This window comes from Bombina bombina, chromosome 4, assembly GCF_027579735.1.
Source record: "Bombina bombina isolate aBomBom1 chromosome 4, aBomBom1.pri, whole genome shotgun sequence".
Lineage (NCBI taxonomy): Eukaryota > Metazoa > Chordata > Amphibia > Anura > Bombinatoridae > Bombina > Bombina bombina.
In genome coordinates this window covers 519,984,365-520,008,410 of record NC_069502.1, presented here as the reverse complement: position 1 = coordinate 520,008,410, position 24,046 = coordinate 519,984,365, and the positions used below count along the sequence as shown (strand labels likewise).

Below are 24,046 nucleotides of genomic sequence, written 5' to 3'. Positions count from 1 at the left end.
GACTATAAACAGACCACTATACTGTCAATCCTCCTCTTTCTTTTGCTGCTCATCAAGAGATAAGTATTCTAACAACTACTGTATTTGTATTGTTGAATAAAGATTTTCATTGCTTTTGTCATATATATATTTATTTCACTTGTTTTTTTCCATATTGCCTTGTCATTTTACTCTATTTTAGTGCCTCTTTGTCATTTTTTTCCTATTCTACATTTTTAAAATATTTTTCATTTTTTGTTTCTTACGTTTTTTGTCAGTTCTTCTTTTTCCCCTAGCCAAGTTGCGGTTTAAACCACCGTTTTACTGAGTCCCCTAGCTTGAGCATCAATTTCAGGCTCTTCTCCTACTGCGCACATTGGCGCCGCCATTTTAGGGGCTGTCCTGAGGCTCTCTTCCCGCTCTCTCTCTTGACGTGTGGGAGAGACGCCTCAGTTCAGCTCTGGTGGCCAAATGGCAACATTGTCTTATTCCGGTTGTTGCTTTTGCCTATTTATTTAAAAAATGTTTGCCTTTTTCTGGCTGCTGTTGCCACTTCAGTTTAATTATAAATTGATTTTTACTGCTAAGAATTTTCCCTGAGGTAAAAAGTTTCTGCTTTATTTTCTGTTGGCAACAAAAAAATTGTTTATTTACATTATTAATTTATATTTTATTATATTATATTAATTAATTTATTAGCTGGAGATTTAAATTTACAATTTTTTTTTTTTTTCATTTTTGACAAAAAGTTTTTATATATATTTCAAATATGTCTGAAGCCACTGAAGGGAGCAACCCCTTAACTGCAAACTCTGTGCAAGTTATGATTGACTCTTCTATGAGTAAGTTATTTAATGAAATGACCAATTTAATGGGTATCAAGGATTCTAAAAAATCTCTAAAAAGAAAGAATCCCTCAATTGCTGTACAAGCAAGCAAAAAATTAATTGTCAAATCACGTCAGTTACTTTCTGACACTTTTCCTCACAGCAAAGGAAGCAAAACTGCTGTTAAACGAACCCTGCACCCCAAGGGTCCTCAAATGGGGAATTCTGTATTAATGTCAAAATCAAAATCCAATTTAAAAAAATATTGAAAAAATCCCTTCCTCTAATTCAAATTCTTCAGATGAAGATGACTACACTGACATTAATTCTGATTCATTTGATAATTCAGACGACTGTAATTATTCTCCAGCTGCCAAAAATCATAAAAAGATGACAATTTTTTTTTTATTTTTTTTTAACGAGGAAGATTAATTTTTTGATTGTCTGGGTAACCCAAGATTTAACCCAGATGAGTTACACAATCCCCGTTCATCGGAATGGTGCCCTTCAAGTGATGTTGCCAAATTTAATGATTTTCAGCTTCGCAAACCAGAAATAAAATGAGGGCAGAATGCCCTCGCCCCCTTCTCCCAAAAAATGCCGCCCTCACCCCCGAGCTGGACCCCAAAGTCCTAAAATTTATTGGTGCCCCAGGGTACAAATTAAAAAAGGGTGTTGACAGATCCTGGAAAATCTGTCAGGATAAGCTTCTCAACACTGTAGGTCCCCTAACTAAACTGTTCGAGCTATCCGAGATGGGAGTTGCTGAAAATGCTCCATTGGATCCTTTTGTGGTTAGAGAATGGGTCCAAAGACTCCTTCATTGGCAATACCAACTCTGCCATGTCTCTCGAGAGACGCCGCAACATTCTCAGGAAGATCGACCCAAAAATATGTGACTTTGCTTCTAATAGTATTGCCTCAGACAACAATGGCCTCCTCTTTGGAGACTCATATTTAAAGGAGTTGAATCAGTACGTCAACACCTTTTCCAACCTAAATAAAGTGAAATCCTCAGTGAAGAAAATCTTTTATCCATCTCAAAATTTCTCTGACAGGGCCGGGAGAGGCAGAGGCCGCTTTCCCGGCCGTCAACCGTTTATATCCAGGTCTCCCTACTTCCAAGCACACCAATCCCAGTATCCTCCACAATTCCAATCTCATTACCAGAGGAACTATCAAGAACCCTCAGCTTCCTCCTTTTTCCCTACAAGGGGGCGCCCATGGAACCAAAGAAGTTTCAAGGGCAGGACAAGACCAAGACAAGCTCCAGGTATGTTCATTATTCGCTCCTCATGCACTTTTTTCCCCAGACAGAATTGGTGGCAGAATCGCTTTGTTTGCCCAAAATTGGGTGTCAATTACCTCAGACCCTTGGATTCTTCAAGCGGTCTCAGGCATTCTAATAGAATTTGTTTGTCAACCTATTCAAATAAAACGTCCTCACCCTATCCAATTTTCAAAAAACAACGAACTTCTGGTTCAAAACGAAATCTCAACTCTCTTTTCCAAACGGGCAATTCTACCTGCTCTATCTCCTCACAGTGCTTATTTAAGCAACCTTTTTCTGGTCAAAAAGAAAAACAATCAATTCAGACCAGTAATAAATCTAAAATCCTTGAACGCTTTTGTTTACTACCATCATTTCAAGATTGAGGGCATTCATCTTTTAAGATAATGTCTGAGAGAAAACGACTGGTTAGTTCTTCTAGATCTCACAGATGCGTATTTGACCATCCCGGTTGCCCAAGAACATTGAAAATATTTGACCTTCGGTTGGAAAGACCAATTTTGGAATTGTACCTGCATTCCTTTTGGTCTATCCTCAGCTCCTTGGATTTTCACCAAGCTATTGAAACCCGTGGTAGCTTGGCTGAGACTTCGTGGTGTTCGTCTAATAATTTATTTGGACGACATCCTTATTATGGATCAAGATTTCCTAGCTTTTCAGAATCACCTGTATTCAACAATATCCTTGTTGGAATATTTAGGTTTTATCATGAACAGACAGAAGTCAATTCTTCTCCTCTTCTCCCTACCAGATCTTTGATTTTTCTAGGATTTCAAATAAACACAGTCTTATCTACCTTGAGTCTTCCTTCAGACAAAGTGAAGAATATCAAGAAAGAAATTTTGAATACTTTATCCAAGGATTCAGTCCCTATCAGGACTATAGCCATGATAGTAGGGTTACTTTCATCCTCTATTCAGGCTATATTCCCCACTCCATTACACTATTGCGAACTCCAGAGATAAAAAATTCTTCATTTGAGAAAAGGTTTTTCCTACTCTCATTTGATTCCCCTTTCTTCAGAAGCCAAGGACGAACATTTCTGGTGGCTTTCTCATTTAGAAGCCTGGAATGGAAGAGCCATTTTTGGCAAGACTCTAGATTTCATTATCGAATCCGACGCCAGTCTTTCAGGCTGGGGAGCTCGTTGCGGTCCCTCCATCACAGGTGGCAAATGGACTCTGGAAGAGAAACGATTTCATATCAATTGTTTAGAATTATTGGCTGGCTCGTTTGCAGTCAAAAGTTTTGCCAAATTTTCTTCTCCAGTTTCCATTCTCCTGCGTATGGACAATATCTTAATGGTACGATATCTCAACCGTTTGGGAGGTACCAAATCCAGAGATTTATCCAATATTACCAAATAATTTATTCACCTTTGTTTGGACAGGAAAATTTCTATCAAAGCAGAATATATTCCAGGTCAATCAAATTTGGCTGCGGATTGGGGATCTCGTCATTTGATGGATTTCAGCGACTGGAAATTGGAGAGGAACACTTTCCTTTCTCTCCAATCTCTCAGGGGTCCCTTTTGTTTGGATCTTTTCACATCCAGGACCAATTTTCAGATTTGTCCGTATTTCAGTTGGCGTCCGGATCCGGAGGCAACGGCCATAGATGCTTTTCTTCATCCCTGGCCCCTTCAGAGAGCTTATGCTTTCCCTCCTTTCTCAATGATTCCAAGGACAATTTCAACTGTTCGCAGGGATCTTCTTTTAACGATTGTGACACCCTTTTGGCCGACACAATCGTGGTACCCTTCTCTCCTCGAGATGTCCATCAATCTCCCGATTCTATTTCCTCCCCTGCCTCATCTTCTCACGAACCCGGATGGCAGTTTTCACAACCTAGTTCTCCAAGGTTCTCTTCTCCTAGTGGCATGGACGATCTCAGGGGACCCTGGTCTCTCCGAGGCCTTTCGGAGGGAGCTAAATCTCTTATCCAAGATTCCTGGGCCCCAGGGACTCGCAAATGCTACTTTGCAGCATGGTCTAAATGGTCTTGCTGGTGCTTGCGGAGAAATTTGGATCCCTTTTCTTCAGATGTAACTGATATTGTTAATTACCTGTCTCACCTTTTTGATTCCGGTCTTGCTTACAGAACTATTAATGTTTATCGTTCAGCTATTTCTGCACGACATAATTTAATTAATTAACTTTCTGTGGGCAAGCATCCTATTATTTGTAGAGTTCTCAAAGCTATCAGACTAAAATGTCCTCCGGTGCCTAAACATGAGTTTTTCTGGGATGTTGATTATATTTTTTCCCTTTTTAAATCCTGGCCCGATAACGCTTCCTTATCCCTAAAGCAACTTTCTTCCAAACTTGCTACTCTTCTCTGTCTAATTTCTTTTAAAAGAGTTTCCGATGTTAAAGCTTTAGATTGGAATTCTAAGCGTTTTTCCCCTGAAGGAGTTACCTTTTTTCTGTCTCGTAGGACTAAAACTCTTTCTACTTCAATTTTTTATCCTTATCTCCCTTCTGAACCTTCTGTCTGTGTGGTTGAATGTCTGAAGTCTTAAGAATCTAGAACACTGTCTTTCAGAAATCCTTCTGCCAATTATCTCTTGATTTCCTTTGCTCCTCCTTACGCTCCTATAACTTCTACTTCCATTGCAAGATGGGTTAAATGGGTTATGAAAGAAGCCGGTATTGATATCTCTTTTACAGCTCATTCTGTTAGAGGTTCGGCTGCCTCGTAGGCCTCTCTAAAATCTGCCCCACTTCAACACATTTTGAGTGCGGCAGACTGGTCTTCGGATTCTATTTTCAAACAATTTTATTTCAGACCCATTCAACACGCTTCGCTTAATCTTTTCTCCTAATTTTTTCCTATTAAGCTTTAAACTTGCAAAATAGGAGTCTCTGGTCTTGTAATAAAATTCCGATTATGCTAATTCTTTGAAGGTATAATCTAGATTTTATTAAAGACACAGAGACGAGTATTTTCCCACCTCAAATATGTTGTTATATCCCTCCCTTTTGTCAATTATATATTATTAATAAGTTTTTTTGTTTTTAACAGTTTCCATCTGAATGCAATCCATTCTTTTTATCTGGATTTAATCCTTCATTTCAAGAGAGCCATCCTCCTTCAAAGAGATTTTGGACGACTTTGATTTCTTAAATCAATCTCATCAGCTCTAAAGAATTCTTCAATCAATTCTTTATTTTGTTGGCTTCTGTGATTTTATGCTGTTTTGGACACTTTGGACTGTTTATGTTTATTAATATTATGTTCTTTGTGAGCATAAATTAGAAATAGGAGGATTGACAGTATAGTGGTCTGTTTATAGTCATCTCCCCTCTCTGATTGGCTGTTTTTTCTTGTTAGTTATAAGCAGCTCTCATGTTTGCTTCTTATTGTATTTCAGTATATGTTATTGTTTACTTTTAAAGGCTGCATATGAGTAGTAAAGAAAGATATGCAAAATACTCGTCTCTGTGTCTTTAATAAAATCTAGATTATACCTTCAAAGAATTAGGATAATCGGAATTATACATTATTATGGTTTAGCATTTTTGGGGCAGCAGCAGTTTCCTTGGGTGTCATTCTATGTCAGGAATCTACCTGGTTCCTCCCACTGATGTGTCATTGCTATTCCTGCCCCTTTAAATTCTAGCTACGCCCTGTTCCTAGTGCTTAGTATTGTTGTTTCTATCTTCAGTGTAGCTGCAAGTACCTGAGCTCCTTCCTCAAATATCTACTGCCTGCGCTATCTAATTTTTGTCTATTCAAACACCAATTTGGATTACAAATTCTCTCAGCATTTACTACCGTGTAGCTGAGGATTCATTTGGGCATACTTTGAGTGATTCCATCTCCAAGAATAACGGACTTCATAATTAAAAACCCTCAAGCCTTTCTACCTGTGTTAACAGACATAGTGTGTTTTCTAATTACTTCCTTACCTTGGAACTGTAACATTATTAAGAATCGCTGGCATAAATGTTCCAATAACTATCCTGCAGTGTTTCCAACTCTCAGTGTGTGACGTCACGTGTCACTCACAGCCTCCGATAACGATCACGCCCACATATCACCGCTCTGGAGAGTGGAAGGTAACATTGTAGCACACAGCTAGAGTGTTTGTTAACGCATAACATATTGCTGCTGTCAAAGACCAATTGGGCTCAAACGGAGGTAACCTTCTGACTTTTTCCAAATACTATGTAAGTCTGTCTGTCTGTCTGTCACTCTGTGATCCTATCTGTATCTATGTAAGCTGGGATTTCCCATCTTGAGTACACAGATTAATGACAAACAAAGTGATTACCTTTTCATGGGCTCAACCTCCTACTCAATAAGTGTACATTAAGTCTCTGTTGAATATATATAACTACATGTTAAACCTATATGGTCTCACAAAATCATAATATACAAATTGTAATACCATATTAGTTACAATTTGTCAGCTGTTGTAGCAACTCCACTAAGCAACTAGAGCTATTGATCAGTTATATCAATAGCTAATTGCTTTGTGGTACAAACTCTAAATAAGGTCTGCAACTGAGATCTGGATTACCTCAATTCCAATATTGGAACACTCATACACAGGAACAAATCCTTACATTAATACTAAGCCATGACGACTGATCCAGCAGACCTCCCCCAATTTGTTTACGCCCTTTCCCAATGTGTGGATCAAATGGGGATTGCACTTAGGGAACTTGAGATTGAGAATCAATCCCTAAGAAGAATCATAAGAGATTCTTTGACACCTAAACCTGAGCCAATCCCAGAACCTACAGTTTCACTTCCTGAACCTTTTTCCTTTTTTTTTTTTTTTTTTTTTGGGAATAGGACACATTATCGACAATTCAAGACAGCTTGTCAGCTTTTATTCGGATTAAAACCGAAAACTTATTGTACAGAAAGAGTGAAAGTACTCACAGTGATTTCTTTCCTCAGGGGTGAACCCAGAATGTGGGCTGATGCCTCTTTTGAAACCAACCAAACCATTTTATGGTCATTAGACGACTTTTTCACCCAAATGGATGAATTGTACCTTGATTCTGATGCTCAACTATCAGCCGAGACTTCCATGCGCAATCTTAGGCAAGGAAAACGTCTTGTCGAAGACTATATTACCGAATTCAAGCAGTACGCTCGTGATTCCCAATGGAATCCCATAGCCTTACGGAACCAGTTCAGATTGGGGTTGGCAGATAACATAAAAGATGAGTTGGCCAGTGTAGATCTACCTAAAACTTTGGAGTCCTTAATGTAATTGGTCATCCAGATTGACAGGAGATTAAGAGAGAGGAGATCTGAGAGAGGTCACAATGAATCTGCTTCAAAACCACCACACACTCCTTCATCCTCATTAACAAACCCAAGAACAGTTCCCGAACCTATGGAAGTCGGCCTAGCAAGAGCCCCACTGACTCTACAGGAGAGGACACGGAGGAGATTGAACATGCTCTGCATGTACTGTGAAAACTCATCACATACTGTCACAGACTGTCCACTCCTTCAAAAATCTAAGAAAAGTAAGTGCTATTCTTTATCAGCAATACCAACTTCTATAGTTCCAAACACTTACTGTAAACTTTCTATGTCTTTGCAGTGGGACCATCGAAAACTACAATCTGAGGCCATCATTGACACCGGCACATATGGAAATTTCATCAATATAGCCACTGTTAAACTCAATAAAATTCCTTGTGTGATTAAGCAAACCCCAGTTGCCATTCGAGTTATTGATGGTTCTTCTATTGCAAGTGGTCCGATAACTCATCAGACCATACCTCTCTTATTAACCACCCCACAAGGTCATTCTGAAATTATTGAATTTGATGTGTTACCCTCTCCACTTTTTCCCTTAGTTTTAGGAATTTCTTGGTGTATGAAGCATCAACAAGCAATAGATTGGTGCACTTTGCAGGTAAATCTCAGCTCAACTTACTGCCATCAACACTGTTTTCCTAAACACTCTTCTTTCAGTTTCACCAGATGTACCACAACTCCCTGACGTTTACTCTGAGTTCAGTGATGTTTTCACTAAAGTGGAGGCTGAATCTTTACCACTGCATCGTATTTACGACTGCCCTATCAACATCAAACCCGGTTCTTCAATTCCTTTTGGCTGACTGTACCCTTTATCCACACCGGAACTCGAACATTTGAAGCTCTATCTGGAGGAAAATCTTCGCAAAGGCTTTATTCGACCATCAACTTCCTCAGCGGGTGCCGGAATGTTTTTTGTGAAAAATAAAGATGGATCTTTGCGGCCCATCATAGATTATAGAGAACTAAACCAACGCACGATAAAGAATCGTTATCCGCTCCCGCTAATCCCAGAGCTCATAGAACGCCTTCAAGATGCAACCATCTTCACTAAGTTAGACCTAAGAGGCGCATACAATCTTGTAAGAATTCGTGAGGGAGATGAATGGTTGACAGCCTTTAGGACCAGGTATGGTCTCTTTGAGTACCTGGTCATGCCATTTGGGCTTTGTAATGCCCCATGAACTTTCCAACATTTTATCAACGATGTCTTCCCGGATCTTCTTGATGTCTGCTTAGTCATCTACCTAGATGATATCCTAATTTACTCAAGCTCATATGAAGCCCATGTGAAACATGTTCGGCGAGTTCTATCAAGGCTACGAACACATAGATTATATGCTAAACTTGAAAAATGTCAATTCCACACAGATTCAATATCTTTCCTCGGTTATAACATCTCACCTGAAGGAATCAGCATGCAGGAGGATAAAGTTGAGACTGTTAAAAATTGGGTTACACCAAAGAATAGAAAAGAACTTTAAAGATTTTTGGGTTTTACAAATTACTATCGGAAGTTTGTGAAAGATTTCTCTAAGATCGCAAAACCACTATCTCAACTTACAAGCACACTTAATAAATTCCAGTGGACAACAGATGCCGCATCTGCATTTGAACTTCTTAAATCAAAGGTCACCTCAGCACCAATCCTCCGCTTCCCTAATTCTGAACATCAGTATATACTCGAAGTGGACGCTTCGGACTTTGCTTTAGGGGCAATACTATCCCAGAAGACAGGTGTCACTGAACCAATGCATCCTGTCGCATTCTTTTCTAAGGTCCTAAGCCCCTCAGAAATTAATTATCCAATCGGTGAAAAGGAACTCCTGGCAATTAAAAAAGCTTTGGAAAATTGGAGACGCCTGTTAGAGGGAACTAAACTCCCCATTATCATATACACAGATCACAAGAACCTCGCATTCCTTCAAAATAGCTAGACACTTTCCGCAAGACAGGTACACTGGTGTCTCTTCTTTACTAGATTCAACTTCCACATAGTCTACATACCCTATTCCAGGAATGGAAAGGCTGATGCCTTATCTAGGAAAGATCAACCTCCAGAGTACCATTCAGAAACCACCTCTATAATTCCTGCTCAAAGATTCATCGGTCTAACATCATACCTGTTGAAAACCATCAAGGATTCTTATGACACAGACGAGGAACTATCACATTATGAATTACAAACCAGTGCAGACGGATTGCTATTTCACAACGAAAAACTGTATGTTCCAGAGAGTATAAGATCATTTTTATTAAATCTACATCATGAATCTCCACTCGCTGGACACCCTGGAGAAAGAAGAACTTTAGAATCTATTGCAAGGTCTTACTGGTGACCATCTATGACAAAATCTATCAAAGATCACGTGTCAAGTTGTAATATTTGTGCAACATCAAAGACTACCAAGTCGTCTCCAATGGGATACCTCATGTCGCTGCCCATTCCTTCTCACCCATGGCATCACGTCTCTATGGATTTCATTGTAGACCTTCCAAAATCTTCAAGCATGAACACAATCATGGTAGTAATCGATCTCTTTACTAAAATGGCCCACTTTGTACCATTCCATAAGTTACAAACATCTTCTGAATCTGCAAAACTATTCCTTGATAACGTTGTTAGTCTCCATGGTTTCCCCAAGATCTTGACTTCGGATCGTGGGACTCAATTCACTTCTCGGTTTTGGAGATCTCTGACTGCACAGCTGCAGATTGACCACCATTTCTCCACATCTTTCCATCCACAAACCAATGGGCAGGTAGAAAGGGTTAATCAATGGTTGGAGCAATACCTCCGATGTTCCTGTTCTTATCAACAGGAAGATTGGCTGACCTATTTACCCATGGCAGAATTTGCTTTCAACAATTCAGAAAACTCATCCACAAAGAGATCACCTTTCTTCGCCAATTGCGGCTTCCATCCTATGTCTTATCCAACATCTGGGTTTCCAAATATGGCATCTTCTGATTGTCCCACTGCAAACGACTTCGCTGCAAGCCTTCGGAATATCTTCAACACTTTGAAGCACAACATAGCTAGTGCACAGGAAAAGCAAAGGCATTACTACAACCTACGTAGAAGACCCGCTCCCTCATACATGATAGGTGATCATGTTTGGTTAACAACTAAAAATTTAAAACTCAAAATACCCAGTAAAAAGTTGGGAGGACTGTTCATAGGACCTTTCCAGATAATTCGGATTGTTAGTCAAAATGCTGTTACTTTGGAGTTGCCACCCTCCTTAAAAATTCATCCAACTTTTCATGTTTCTTTACTAAAACCCTGCAAGAATATGAGGAATCAAGAGACCGTACTCCCACCAACCTCTTCCATTCCATCGACTGATGAGTTTGAAGTAGCTTCTATTAAAGACTCTAGAATCCATAATAGACAACTGCAGTATCTCATCAGCTGGAAAGGTTATACATCTGATGATGACTCATGGGAACCTTCTTGTAACGTCCATGCTCCTGATAAAGTTTCCCTCTTCCATCGACGTCATCCGGATCGCCCTGGTCCTTGACTTTTGTTGTCTCTTTTTTTGGGGGGGGGGATGTCGGGAATCTACCTGGTTCCTCCCACTGATGTGTCATTGCTATTCCTGCCCCTTTAAATTCTAGCTACGCCCTGTTCCTAGTGCTTAGTATTGTTGTTTCTAACTTCAGTGTAGTTGCAAGCACCTGAGCTCCTTCCTCAAATATCTACTGCCTGCGCTATCTAATTTTGTTTGTCTATTCAAACACCAATTTGGTTTACAAATTCTCTCAGCATTTACTACCGTGTAGCTGAGGATTCATTTGGGCATACTTGGAGTGATTCCATCTCCAAGAATAACAGACTTCATAATTAAAAACCCTCAAGCCTTTCTACCTGTGTTAACAGACATAGTGTGTTTTCTAATTACTTCCTTACCTTGGAACTGTAACATTATCAAGAATCGCTGGCATAAATGTTCTAATAACTATCCTGCAGCGTTTCCAACTCTCAGCGTGTGACGTCACGCGTCACTCACAGCCTCCGATAACGCTGTTTGTTTTATGGGAAATGAAAGCTACAACAGTAGGATGCTTGAACTAATTACTGATGATAGACATGTAACTATTTGTTAATATTTCATTTGAATGTGTAATTGAGAAAGCTTTTGTTCCAAAAATGCATATGTTGATGGGCATACTTTTTCAATATCTGTAACTCTTAGTTCGGATTGCACACAAATTTCTAAGCAAGATAGCTGTAATTCCAAAAATGTCTATGCTGATGTGCACATTCTTTTAATGTCTGTAATTGCATATTAACCTCAATAAAAACTTAAAAAACAAACAAAAAAAAAAGTTTCTATAGAAGAAGTGAAGAGTAGTTTTGATATGGTGAGAAATGCTACTCTCACCTCAACTTTGCAAGAGTCACAAATGAGGATTTTCCATAGTGATTATATCACAGCTAAACCCATTTTTCAAAATGGGTCTCAGGTTGTGAGGATTGATGTGTGAACCACCTATTTAAGGAATTATAAATTATTATGGTTTTGCATTTTTGGGGCAGCAGCAGTTTCCTTGGGTGTCATTCTATGTAAGTAATTTTTGTATTTGTTGGCCACATGTGGGTCAGGTATTATCTCAAAATTATTATTGTGGTGTTCAGTTTCTGTTATGTTTAAATCAGAGTAGTGTTATTTATTAAAATGAGGGATGATAATTATGCAATGGTATCCCGTAGTGATTTATGTTTCATGTTTGTCTCTTTAATGTAAATGTATAGCATGGAAAGGTTATGTTATGCTGTGATCTGCACATTACTTACTTATTTTTAATGTTCATTTATAATGTTTTGCTGTTTTAGTGTTGTTCATCTTTCAATTAAGACAAGTTTAAAAAAGAAAAAAAATAATTTGTATTTCCAACATTGAAAATGAACAAAGAGAATTGAATCTAGTGCTTGAAACTTTGCTGTGATCACTTTAAAGAGTCTAAACATTAGATCCCATTGTAAATGGTTAATATACTCCCACTGATTGTATGACTATTCAAGGAAGGTATATTTCCAGCAGGCTTTATTGAACAGAGATTCTTTTTCACTTATTTGAATAGAGCTGTACTGCTTTGTGAAGTTATCAGTACTGTAGGGAACAGATTACAATTACTGAATTCAGTAACACTTGTAAGTTACATCTATAAATCAAATTTAGGTCAGAATAACAAAAAGTATCATGAGCTGCAATGAACTGATTTCTTAGCATTCTTTAATGGACCTTACTATATATTGGTGCACTGATTAAAATATACATTGATTTGAGATACTTTGGAAACAACAAAATAATCATATTCAATTTTTCCATTCTTACCTGAATTAAACTAGCTGCAGGATTTCTTCTTTTCTCGAAATGCTTCTGTCGATGTTGTTCTTGAACTTTTAAAGCGAATCCTGAGCCAAGTATGCCCTGCAATATGTTTCATAAATTATAATTGCACCAAAAAGAATTAATCATGTACAGAGTTACATCTCTACCCTAGATGTCAACATGATCTCATTGGTACAGAATAAAGACAAAGTAACAATTTGTTTTGAAATATTAAACAAAGAAAAATAAATGATTTATATTTTTTGTTTAATTGGACACTTTTAAATGACACTAATAAGCAACTTGAACTTGTAAATAATATGTTGTGAAACGTGATTTACAAGAGGAAAACAGCAGAATAGTAATGTAATATAAAATGTTTTATTTCCCCTATAAACATGGTACAGTAGTTTGATATCCAAGAAGAGAAGATTCACATGAATATTTTGTGAAAATATTAGGGATACGTAGTATAAAGTACAAACATCTATTATGAGAAATAGCCCCCCAAAATAATGCTTTAGAAACAATGGAGAATTAATAAAATATAACATACTGGGCAATTTTAACTAGCAAATGTAATGTCCACAGCACAAGATATAATAAAATGTCTTTATTTGACAAAAGACTAGCAAGGTTTCGTGATCAGTTAATCATGCTATATACATAGTACACTGAAAGACCTCTTTTTAAACCACTTGGTTTGGCGCCATTCATTAGGATACATCTAGGGCCACCTTGTGGATTTTAACAGTTATCACACCTCCTATACAATATTAAAATCAAAAACATTTTTTTAAACATTCACTAAATTTTTCATTATTATCTAGAAAAACATTTCAAAGGAACATTACTACCTTATTGACCTATAACACAATTCTCACACTCATTTAAACTTTCAAGAGAGAATATATAGGCATAAGATCTGTTACCAGAATACCGACCAGTCAAAGTCCCTATTCATGCCATTGGGGACCATTGACCATAACCTATTAATCCAATGCATTTCTTTCTGTTTGAGTAATTTCTCACGATCACCTCCCTTCCTCTCGGGACCCACATGGTCAATTATTTGCCATCTCAATTGGCTTATGCTGTGTCCCTTTTCCAAAAAATTATGAGAAACAGGGGCTTCCCTATCCCCACATCTAATATTGGAGCGGTGCTGACTCATGGACACTTTATTAAATAAACAGTAAATGTTGTATCGCATGTAAAGACATTTCTGATAGTTAATTTTTGGCCACTTCTGGGATGAATAAACTCCTTTCCTTTAATTATTGAGCTACAGCTCATACATCCCAAACAGGGATAGCAGCCAAGATTTCTTTTGCCCAAAAATCTCTGTTGTTTCTTCCTAGTTGGGCCTATGTCAGACCTCACAAAATGGTCCCTTAGATTTTTGACCCTCTTATATGCAATAATGGATTTTTCTTGGAACTCCGTAACCTGACTGTTGCATTTTTGAAGAATAGGCCAATGTTTGTTTGCTATTTTAGCTATTTGATTGCCATGGAAACTTTATTGCGAAGAAAAGACCATTCTGTTCTTATAATTTATCTTAGGGTTTGATTCTCCCAGATTCTTGCTACATTTATCTAGAACTACTTGTTGGTATCCTCTATACCTCTATCAAGAAATTTCTTTTGCATTTCCTGGGATCTTTTGACCAAATGTTGTGGTTCAGTGACTATCCTTTGTATCCTCATCAATTGACTTTTGGGGAGTGACTCTACCAGATTGTGTGGGTGAAAGCTATTATATTGTAGGAGTGTATTCCTATTGGTTTCTTTTGTATATAGGTCAAATTCTAGCTTAGTGCCTCTTTGTAAATTCTGGTGTCCAGGAACATTATATTTTCCTCACAATTTTAACTAATCTATCACCAAAAAGGCCTAAATCATTTGTTTTTAAGATTCACAGTTACGGTATATGCACAAGATACTTGATTGCATAATATTCATGAGCTGAATAGATTTTGAATGTATTGTGAACAATATACACATTAAAGGAATTGCTTTAACATATATCATGGCCATTGGGAAATTAAGGCAGCTTAGCTCCTACCCTCATAATGGTCCCCAGAAAGACTCCTCAGTGTAAAGATCACTATAGTACCTAACATGCTTCCTTTTGAAAAAGGATTATTTTAGTTGGGTGAGTCTGTGTTACTTAAAACAAGTTGGGATAGAGACAAAATATAATATTATGTACTTTAAGTACTTTACCTGCAAATTTATACTGTAGAGCCTCACCATTAACCCTTTATTTTAAGTTTCCAAATTGTAAAGCTCTAACTCCCCCCACACATTTCCTTCTATAACTGTATCTATATCTACAATTGCTTTGGTAGAATGCAGAAGTACACAGTGATTATCTGCTGGAGCATGCCTAGAAGCAAATAAGCTACTGTGAAATACAATGCATCAGTCTACAGCAGACAGCATAGCTATGTAAGTCATTTTGCTTATTTTTTACAATTATTTTAAAATACTTGCCGGCAATTTGTAATCAATTTGTTTATGTAAACAATTTTTACTTAATTAGCTCTTTTAGGGTATGCACAGATCTGAACATGTTTTATGGCACTTTAAGGTTAATTTAGTGAGGGTAATTTTTACTGTAACTCTCAATCACTACACAGCAATTTTATACCCAACACCCAATCTTTTCTATTCCTGTCTAACATACTATGTGCTTTTATTATGACATATATAATATAATCCTGTTTCAATCATCTATTGCTAATTTGCATCTATACCATGAACACATTTTTTTTCTAAACACTCCCTTTGTTACTTTTGAGAATTGTATGTGGGATACACATTTTATGAGAAAATCATAAAAACATATCACACATACTTAGAGGCTACACACAAAGGGGTAGATTTATCAAACCCCGGGCAGACATGATTCGCTATAGCGAATCATGTCCGCCCTGCATAGCTAAATTCCAACAGCATACACTGTCAGTATTTAACATTGCACAAGCATTTCACAAGAAATGCTTGTGCAATGCCGACCCCTGCACATTTGCGCCCAATAGTCCGCTAGCAGAGGGTGTCAATCATCCCGATCATATCTGGTGGTGGACGAGTTAAGGAGCAGCGGTTTTAAGACTGCTGCTTCTTAACTCCTGTTTTTCCGGCGAGTCGGAAGGTTCGGTCAGATTGAGCAGCATCTGTTAGTTGGTATATATACCCCAATGTGTTAATATAAGATCACAATCAGTGTGCTAGTATATAAATATAATCTAACCAACTAATATTTCATTTTAAATGCACTTTAATAAGATAGAAATATCCTAGAGACAGGATATATAGAGGCATTTTTCTCAGAATTACCTTAACCCATACCTATCAGATAAAATGTGTAATGAAGATGCAGAATATGTGGAAGAGCATAGAAATACAGGGAGTGCAGAATTATTAGGCAAGTTGTATTTTTGAGGATTAATTTTATTATTGAACAACAACCATGTTCTCAATGAACCCAAAAAACTCATTAATATCAAAGCTGAATATTTTTGGAAGTAGTTTTTAGTTTGTTTTTAGTTATAGCTATTTTAGGGGGATATCTGTGTGTGCAGGTGACTATTACTGTGCATAATTATTAGGCAACTTAACAAAAAACAAATATATACCCATTTCAATTATTTATTTTTACCAGTGAAACCAATATAACATCTCAACATTCACAAATATACATTTCTGACATTCAAAAACAAAACAAAAACAAATCAGTGACCAATATAGCCACCTTTCTTTGCAAGGACACTCAAAAGCCTGCCATCCATGGATTCTGTCAGTGTTTTGATCTGTTCACCATCAACATTGCGTGCAGCAGCAACCACAGCCTCCCAGACACTGTTCAGAGAGGTGTACTGTTTTCCCTCCTTGTAAATCTCACATTTGATGATGGACCACAGGTTCTCAATGGGGTTCAGATCAGGTGAACAAGGAGGCCATGTCATTAGATTTTCTTCTTTTATACCCTTTCTTGCCAGCCACGCTGTGGAGTACTTGGACGCGTGTGATGGAGCATTGTCCTGCATGAAAATCATGTTTTTCTTGAAGGATGCAGACTTCTTCCTGTACCACTGCTTGAAGAAGGTGTCTTCCAGAAACTGGCAGTAGGACTGGGAGTTGAGCTTGACTCCATCCTCAACCCGAAAAGGCCCCACAAGCTCATCTTTGATGATACCAGCCCAAACCAGTACTCCACCTCCACCTTGCTGGCGTCTGAGTCGGACTGGAGCTCTCTGCCCTTTACCAATCCAGCCATGGGCCCATCCATCTGGCCCATCAAGACTCACTCTCATTTCATCAGTCCATAAAACCTTAGAAAAATCAGTCTTGAGATATTTCTTGGCCCAGTCTTGACGTTTCAGCTTGTGTGTCTTGTTCAGTGGTGGTCGTCTTTCAGCCTTTCTTACCTTGGCCATGTCTCTGAGTATTGCACACCTTGTGCTTTTGGGCACTCCAGTGATGTTGCAGCTCTGAAATATGGCCAAACTGGTGGCAAGTGGCATCATGGCAGCTGCACGCTTGACTTTTCTCAGTTCATGGGCAGTTATTTTGCGCCTTGGTTTTTCCACACGCTTCTTGTGACCCTGTTGATTATTTTGAATGATTGCTTGATTGTTCGATGATCACGCTTCAGAAGCTTTGCAATTTTAAGAGTGTTGCATCCCTCTGCAAGATATCTCACTATTTTTGACTTTTCTGAGCCTGTCAAGTCCTTCTTTTGACCCATTTTGCCAAAGGAAAGGAAGTTGCCTAATAATTATGCACACCTGATATAGGGTGTTGATGTCATTAGACCACACCCCTTCTCATTACAGAGATGCACATCACCTAATATGCTTAATTGGTAGTAGGCTTTCGAGCCTATACAGCTTGGAGTAAGACAACATGCATAAAGAGGATGATGTGGTCAAAATACTAATTTGCCTAATAATTCTGCACTCCCTGTAATGGAGGGAAAACACAACATGCTGGAAATGCTTTTATATGAGGTAAAACCAAGGCAGACTGGTTGATTAAATCTTCTACCAAGTGAAACATCGTAAGATACAGAAATATAAAACTGAACTTTAGCTTCAAGGTTACATCTATAATCAGTATCACATCATATTTATTGACATGGGATAAACTCAGTCCCCAACAGTCCCTGATTTCCAGGGACAGTCCCTGGATTTTTTTGTATGTCCCTGGACATGTCCCCTCTAGGAGATTTTAATGGCTGACCTGTCCCCTCTAGGAGATTTTAATGGCTGACCTGGGGCATGCATGACACAAGTTAATGGGGACAAGCTGCCAGTGCAGGCAGCAAGTACTTTGCTTGATCAATCAGAATAGGTCTAGGCAGGGACTCCTTGCTGCATCTTCTCTAAATTAGCGATTAGCAACTGCCACAAATCAAAAGAAAAAACACTTACAAACCGTTCCTCCACACTAGTAAAGGAGTTGTGCTGATTTGTTGTAAAAGAGGGCGAATTAATTGGCTACTTCTGTAGATAATTTATTGTTTGCATCTTTGCATTATTTAGTCAGTAATCATCATGTTTTAGCACCCTGCATCGTCTGCAGCTTATTGATTTTAGCATGAATTTTAAACATACACCACTTCCTACATACAGTGCAAAAATATGAAAATTGTTATCAGACTAATCAATTTGCCACCAACAGCTCACCCAGTCCAGTGCTGTGTCTCTCCTCCTGTTTATAGTAATTGGACACACTGCAGCCTAGCTCCTCCCCTGCACCTCTGCCCTAACAGTGTCATTAGGAGTCTATGATAACTTAGGAAGCATTGCTGTTCTCTATTAGAACAGTTGGATATAAGATAGTTTTGTGTCACTTCAGTTCTATGTGTCTTTAAGCACTGAGCACATGCTCAGCATCATATCCAGAGGTTGTCTTTGGGAAATAGACATATGAGTGCTGGCAGCATTGCTGCAGAGGTTGAAGGGGTGGGGGGTCAGCCTGTCAGTGCTCAGACCATTTGGTCTGCATGGCTGTCATCCCAGAAGGAAGCTTCTTCTAAAGATGCTGTTCCAATCAACCAATAGAATGTGAGCTCAATCCTATTAGCTGATTGGCTGATTGCATCAGCCAATAGGATTTTTTCACCTTTAATTCCGATTGGCTGATAGCCGATCAGCCAATCGGAATTCAAGGGATGCCATCTTGGATGACTTCCCTTAAAGGAACCTTTATTCTTCAGTCGCCATGGAAAAAAGAGGATGCTCCGCGCCGGATGTCTTGAAGATGGAGCCGCTCCGCGCAGAATGGATGAAGATAGAAGATGACGTCTGGATGAAGACTTCTGCCGGCTTCGATGAAGACTTCGGCCTGTTTGGATGAGTGTTAGTTTTTTTTAAGGGTTTATTGGGTGGGTTTTATTTTTAGATTAGGGTTTGGGCTGAAAAAGAGCTAACTGCCCTTTTAAGGGCAATGCCCATCCAAATGCCCTTTTCAGGGCAATGGAGAGCGGCGACGTGGGGTGCGGAAGATTAGGGGTTAATAACTGTAATGTAGGTGGCGGCGACATTGGGGACGGAAGATTAGGGGTTAATAAGTGTAATGTAGATGTCGGCGATGTTGGGGGCGGCAGATTAGGGGTGTTTAGACTTGGGGTTTATGTTAGGGTGTTAGGTGTAAACATAACTTTTCTTTCCCCATAGGAATGAATGGGGCTGCGTTACAGAGCTTTACGCTCCTTTATTGCAGGTATTAGGCTTTTTTCAGCCATCTCTCCCCATTGATATCTATGGGGAAATCATGCACTAGCACGTAAAACCAGCTCAAAGCAGCGCTGGTATTGGAGTGCGGTATGGAGCTCAATGTTGCTCAACGCTCACTTATTGCCTGCTAATGCCGGGTTTATGAAAACCTGTAATAGCAGCGCTATAGGGAGGTGAGCGGTGGAAATAACTTGCAAGTTAGCACCAAGCAGCTCTTACCGCAAAACTCACAATCTAGCCATATAATAACTTCTACTGGAATATTGTTATTATTATTGAATGGGTTCACATTGTATTTGCCTAATTTTGATGCTTTAATGTAACAATAACCATATGGCCAGCATGTGTTCCAGAGACTGGTACTTTCAATATTATGAGGTAGGTATTAGAGTTTGGTGCTGCAATCTGTATAATAAGCTATTGAATGGGTGTGTTTTGATTGCAGAACTGAGTGGGTGGAGCAGTTGATCCGTAGGGCATCAATACTCCAGTATCCTCCTTACTTCATCTGCTGCAAAGTGTCCCTGGAACATTTTTTTTAAATGTTGGCAACTATGGATAAACTGGATGGATAACTCTTATTAATGCCTTAGAAAACAAGAGATCAGTCCTCTGCTTTTTTATTGAAATTAGTTTAAATTAATAGCACACTTAGTTACTTTTTGGTAAGAAACCAGTTGCGATTTACATGAAGATGAGTAGCAGTTCATCATATATTACCCAAGACTTGCTAAAACAGGAATGAAGTTAGTGGCTGTACATAATATTCAGGGGGGGTATAGTCCAATACACACCCCAATCACTCGTTTTTAAATGGCATAAGAACTAGGCTAAAAATTACTTAATACAAAGTTTTGGCAATCTAAAAAATCTATATGTAACATATATACTTGTAGTGGTCGACATAGGACCTACAGCTTATTGACCGTGACGGTCAGAAGTACATTAATAATCGGTGACACGCTCTGGGGTAAATAGTCTGCAGTTAAGCAACTCCTAAACAGCGGTCTCCAAACTGCAGAAGTCTAATCGATAAGCAATAAATACCCAAAGAAGGCATCTCTCTAGACTCTTTTAGAGAAACTAACACCCAATAGCTGATTGACCTGGACGGTTAGAAATATACTAGTAGTTGGTGATACGCTTGGGGGTAGAAGCCTGGGGTTAGTTAACTGTTAATAGCGGTTCTCCAAATTGTAGAATTCCAATTTACAAGTAATAGATGCCACAACAAGGCTTCTCTAAATCTAACAGACACAGTTTGTGAATTGCTATACGACGCACACTACGCTATTAAAATACTAGCATTTCAAGCAGTGCAGATGCCATAGAGTTAATGGTGACTGCAAATTTTACAAAGTGCACCGCATTTAAGTAATAAAACACTGACCCCGGCGATCTAAGGCACTCAGACATTTGTACCCCATGCTAGAGGTGTAATAGATATAAAGGATACACTGGTTACAGTAAAAATAAACAAGTTATTCCACTACTTAACCTTAACAGTAATGTGCGTCTAATACATATTTGGTTAAGCCGACAAAGGGCTAAAATAAGACACATTTTTCAAATTACTGGTATAAGGTAATAAAACAAAATTATTTCTTACTCTTATAATAAGCCCAATACAAGACTCTAAATCTGTAAGCTCACACCAAGCACCTTTAGGTGAGGACTAAATAGTAGATCCTTACAGACTCTGTATGTCATTAGCTATCTAAACTGGCAACTTATGCACAATATACAAAAAGAAAGAGGATAATATATTGCATAAAGTAAATTCCAGTTTAGTTAAGAAAATTCTCTATCTTTAGACTGACAAGTCTTGTAAATGAAACAAGGTGTGATCTAAACTCTATGTACTACTACTTTGAAGCAAGGAATATACTTATTATAACAAAATCTGTTACTAAATATAGTGATACCAACATGAACAATTCATGATATTCATATCTTTACTTTGTCAACATAAAGAGTAAAGATATCATGTGAGATATCAGGGTATTGATAGAAGAAATTAAACTTATCATACCTCTAGACAGCTTGAAGTTTAGTATACCTAACCAGACCTGAGTATAAATTTATTAGACGTTATATTTATAAAATCTGAATGAGATATTTAACCAGTAATATTGTTAACTCAGAAAGTGCCATATATAGCACCTAGAACAAGAACGTACCGGGAAACATCCCAATTCACCCCCAGCATAAGATACCAACACAAACGACCATTGATAATACAAGTGGGACCCCTCTGAGGTGCCCTATATGCCTGTATAACTAGATTGTCCAATTGAACAGTAGCCAACCTTTATAACCTAGTTCCTATGTGTTTTTAAAGCACACACACACACATGTACCATTTTTTAATTTTATAAGTATTGTTTAATAAAAGTTATGTTTTAAGTCAAATTTTTTTGAATAGAAACTTTTTGGTCCTAAATGTGAGTTCATTAGCAATTATTACAATCAGGGACGGGAGTGCTACCCAAGTGCACTTTTTCCAGTCTTGATCCCTTTATTGGGCTCCTGACTTAATTTGAAAGTTGTTTCTGTGCACAAGCACCCCAGCTCATTCAAAGCTACACGCACAGACTGATATACACACAGATAAGAATGTGTGTGTAGATATATATATACACGTATAAACAAAAATATATACGTACATAATACAGATATTAATCCAACTTAATTGAGCAACCCTGCATTTACAGTAGTGTAGTGCTAGTGCCATTTCTTTTCCTCTCAGTATTGCTACTTATTCCTACATTCAAGTGTAGGATTCAGGCACAGTCTAAGCACACATATTCAATTTCAGACATGACAAGTAAATTCGAAAACGACAGGCAGACCAGGGAGCAAAAAAGATTGGCAGATATGAATGAAGTGTTCAACAATCCTGGATCCACAAAAATTGACTCTACAACTAATAATCTGGATACTCTGTTAAGAGAATTGCACAAAAATCTATACAAGCAAGATAAACTCTGGTGGGACAAGCAATTCTGTGAACAGTATATTGAGAGGAATTTAATACCCAGAGGCCTTAGAATACAACTTTTCCCAGCCTTTGAATTTAAAGAGAAGAACTTAAGTATTGAATGGGAAGAGGCATTAAGTGAATGCTCTAAGAAACTCATGAAAATACTTATAAAACATGATTCCTCTGAATATGAGAGATTAGAAGAACAGATTAAAATCCAAAATGAACAACTAAAGCAGTGCGAAAATATGCAAGAATTTGAGAATATGTACAAGAAATATCAGAAAGAATTGGACAAGTATGAAAGCGAAATCAAGATGACCAAGAAGGGCAAATTACAAAGAGACATACAGGATTTTCAAGACAATAAAGTATACAAATGGAGAAATAGATTTAATAACTCTAACACCAGGTCACAGAGAAGAATTCATCTAGTAGAGACAGATGTCTCAGACACTGATGTGGATGACACAGATGATTTGGAAACACCAAGCATACCCTCAACCTCAACTAACCAGGTTTCCATTGAAAACAGAAAGAGGAAGTCTTTTTAGAGGAAGAAAACAGCACAGATTCAGAACCACCAGGAGAGGTGGGTGGAAAAAACAAAAGGGTAACCAGAAACAAAAAGAACTCAAAGGACAAATCCCAGACGGCGAAACAATACAAACGCAATCCAAGCCCATTCTCAATGATGAGGATGAAAAATTGAGAATTATCAACTTATCAAATCAAACTTTGAATGAACATCATATCAAGGTTCTCTCTAAAGGTTTATCCTTTTGCCCTACCACCCCCCTGGATAAATTCGAAGCAATTAAAGATGTGCAATTATTTCTGAGGAAACTACTTCTGAAAAAGCATTTTGACAATAAGGATATCAATGGTGTACCAACCACCTGGTCTGAAGATGAATTGCAATCACTTCAGAATTTAGAAGATCTATTAGTAGAACAAGAACCGAATGAACAATCTAATTGGAGGAAAACACTGAAAGTTAAATCTAAGTTCGTCCCCTCGACTAACACTAGCTCCAATATTGATGTCTTTAATCAAATTGTATGTCAAAGCATTAATAATCTGAAAACTAATTTCAAACCATCGAACCTATCAAAACAGGAAAAGAAAGCCCTAACTGAATTGGAATCATGGAACGATGTGATCATCCGCAATGCGGATAAGGGCGGCAATATTGTACTATGGCCAAAAGACATGTATTTGAAAGAAGCAAATACACAATTAAAAAATAAGACATGCTATAGAGAATTATGGGGAAATCCATCTACAGAATTTCACAGCCAATATAACAAATTGATAGATACAGCCAGTAAGAAAGGATTACTAAGCAATAAAGAAAAGAAGTTTCTACAGGTCACCCACCCAAAAACGGCAACATTCTACCTAATTCCTAAGGTTCACAAGAACAGCAAAGAACCACCGGGCAGACCGATTGTGTCTGGGAATGAAAATCTGACTGAAAAAGCCAGTCAGTATGTAGACTTACGCTTAAGACCCTTCCTAACTCAATTACCATCTTATGTGAAAGATACAATGGAGGTTCTACAAATAATCAAAGATATCAACATC

At 38.1% G+C, this 24,046-nt stretch overlaps 1 protein-coding gene across 1 annotated transcript in view; it reads right to left on the bottom strand.

Annotated features, from left to right (window-relative positions):
* The window catches only part of KCNQ5 (potassium voltage-gated channel subfamily Q member 5), a 433,357-nt gene that overhangs the window by 212,053 nt on the left and 197,258 nt on the right, over positions 1 to 24,046 (bottom strand). Inside the window, exon 10 of the mRNA XM_053711999.1 lies at positions 12,732 to 12,827. Within this exon, the coding sequence (XP_053567974.1) occupies positions 12,732 to 12,827 (96 nt within the window). The remainder of the gene's footprint in view (positions 1 to 12,731; positions 12,828 to 24,046) is intronic.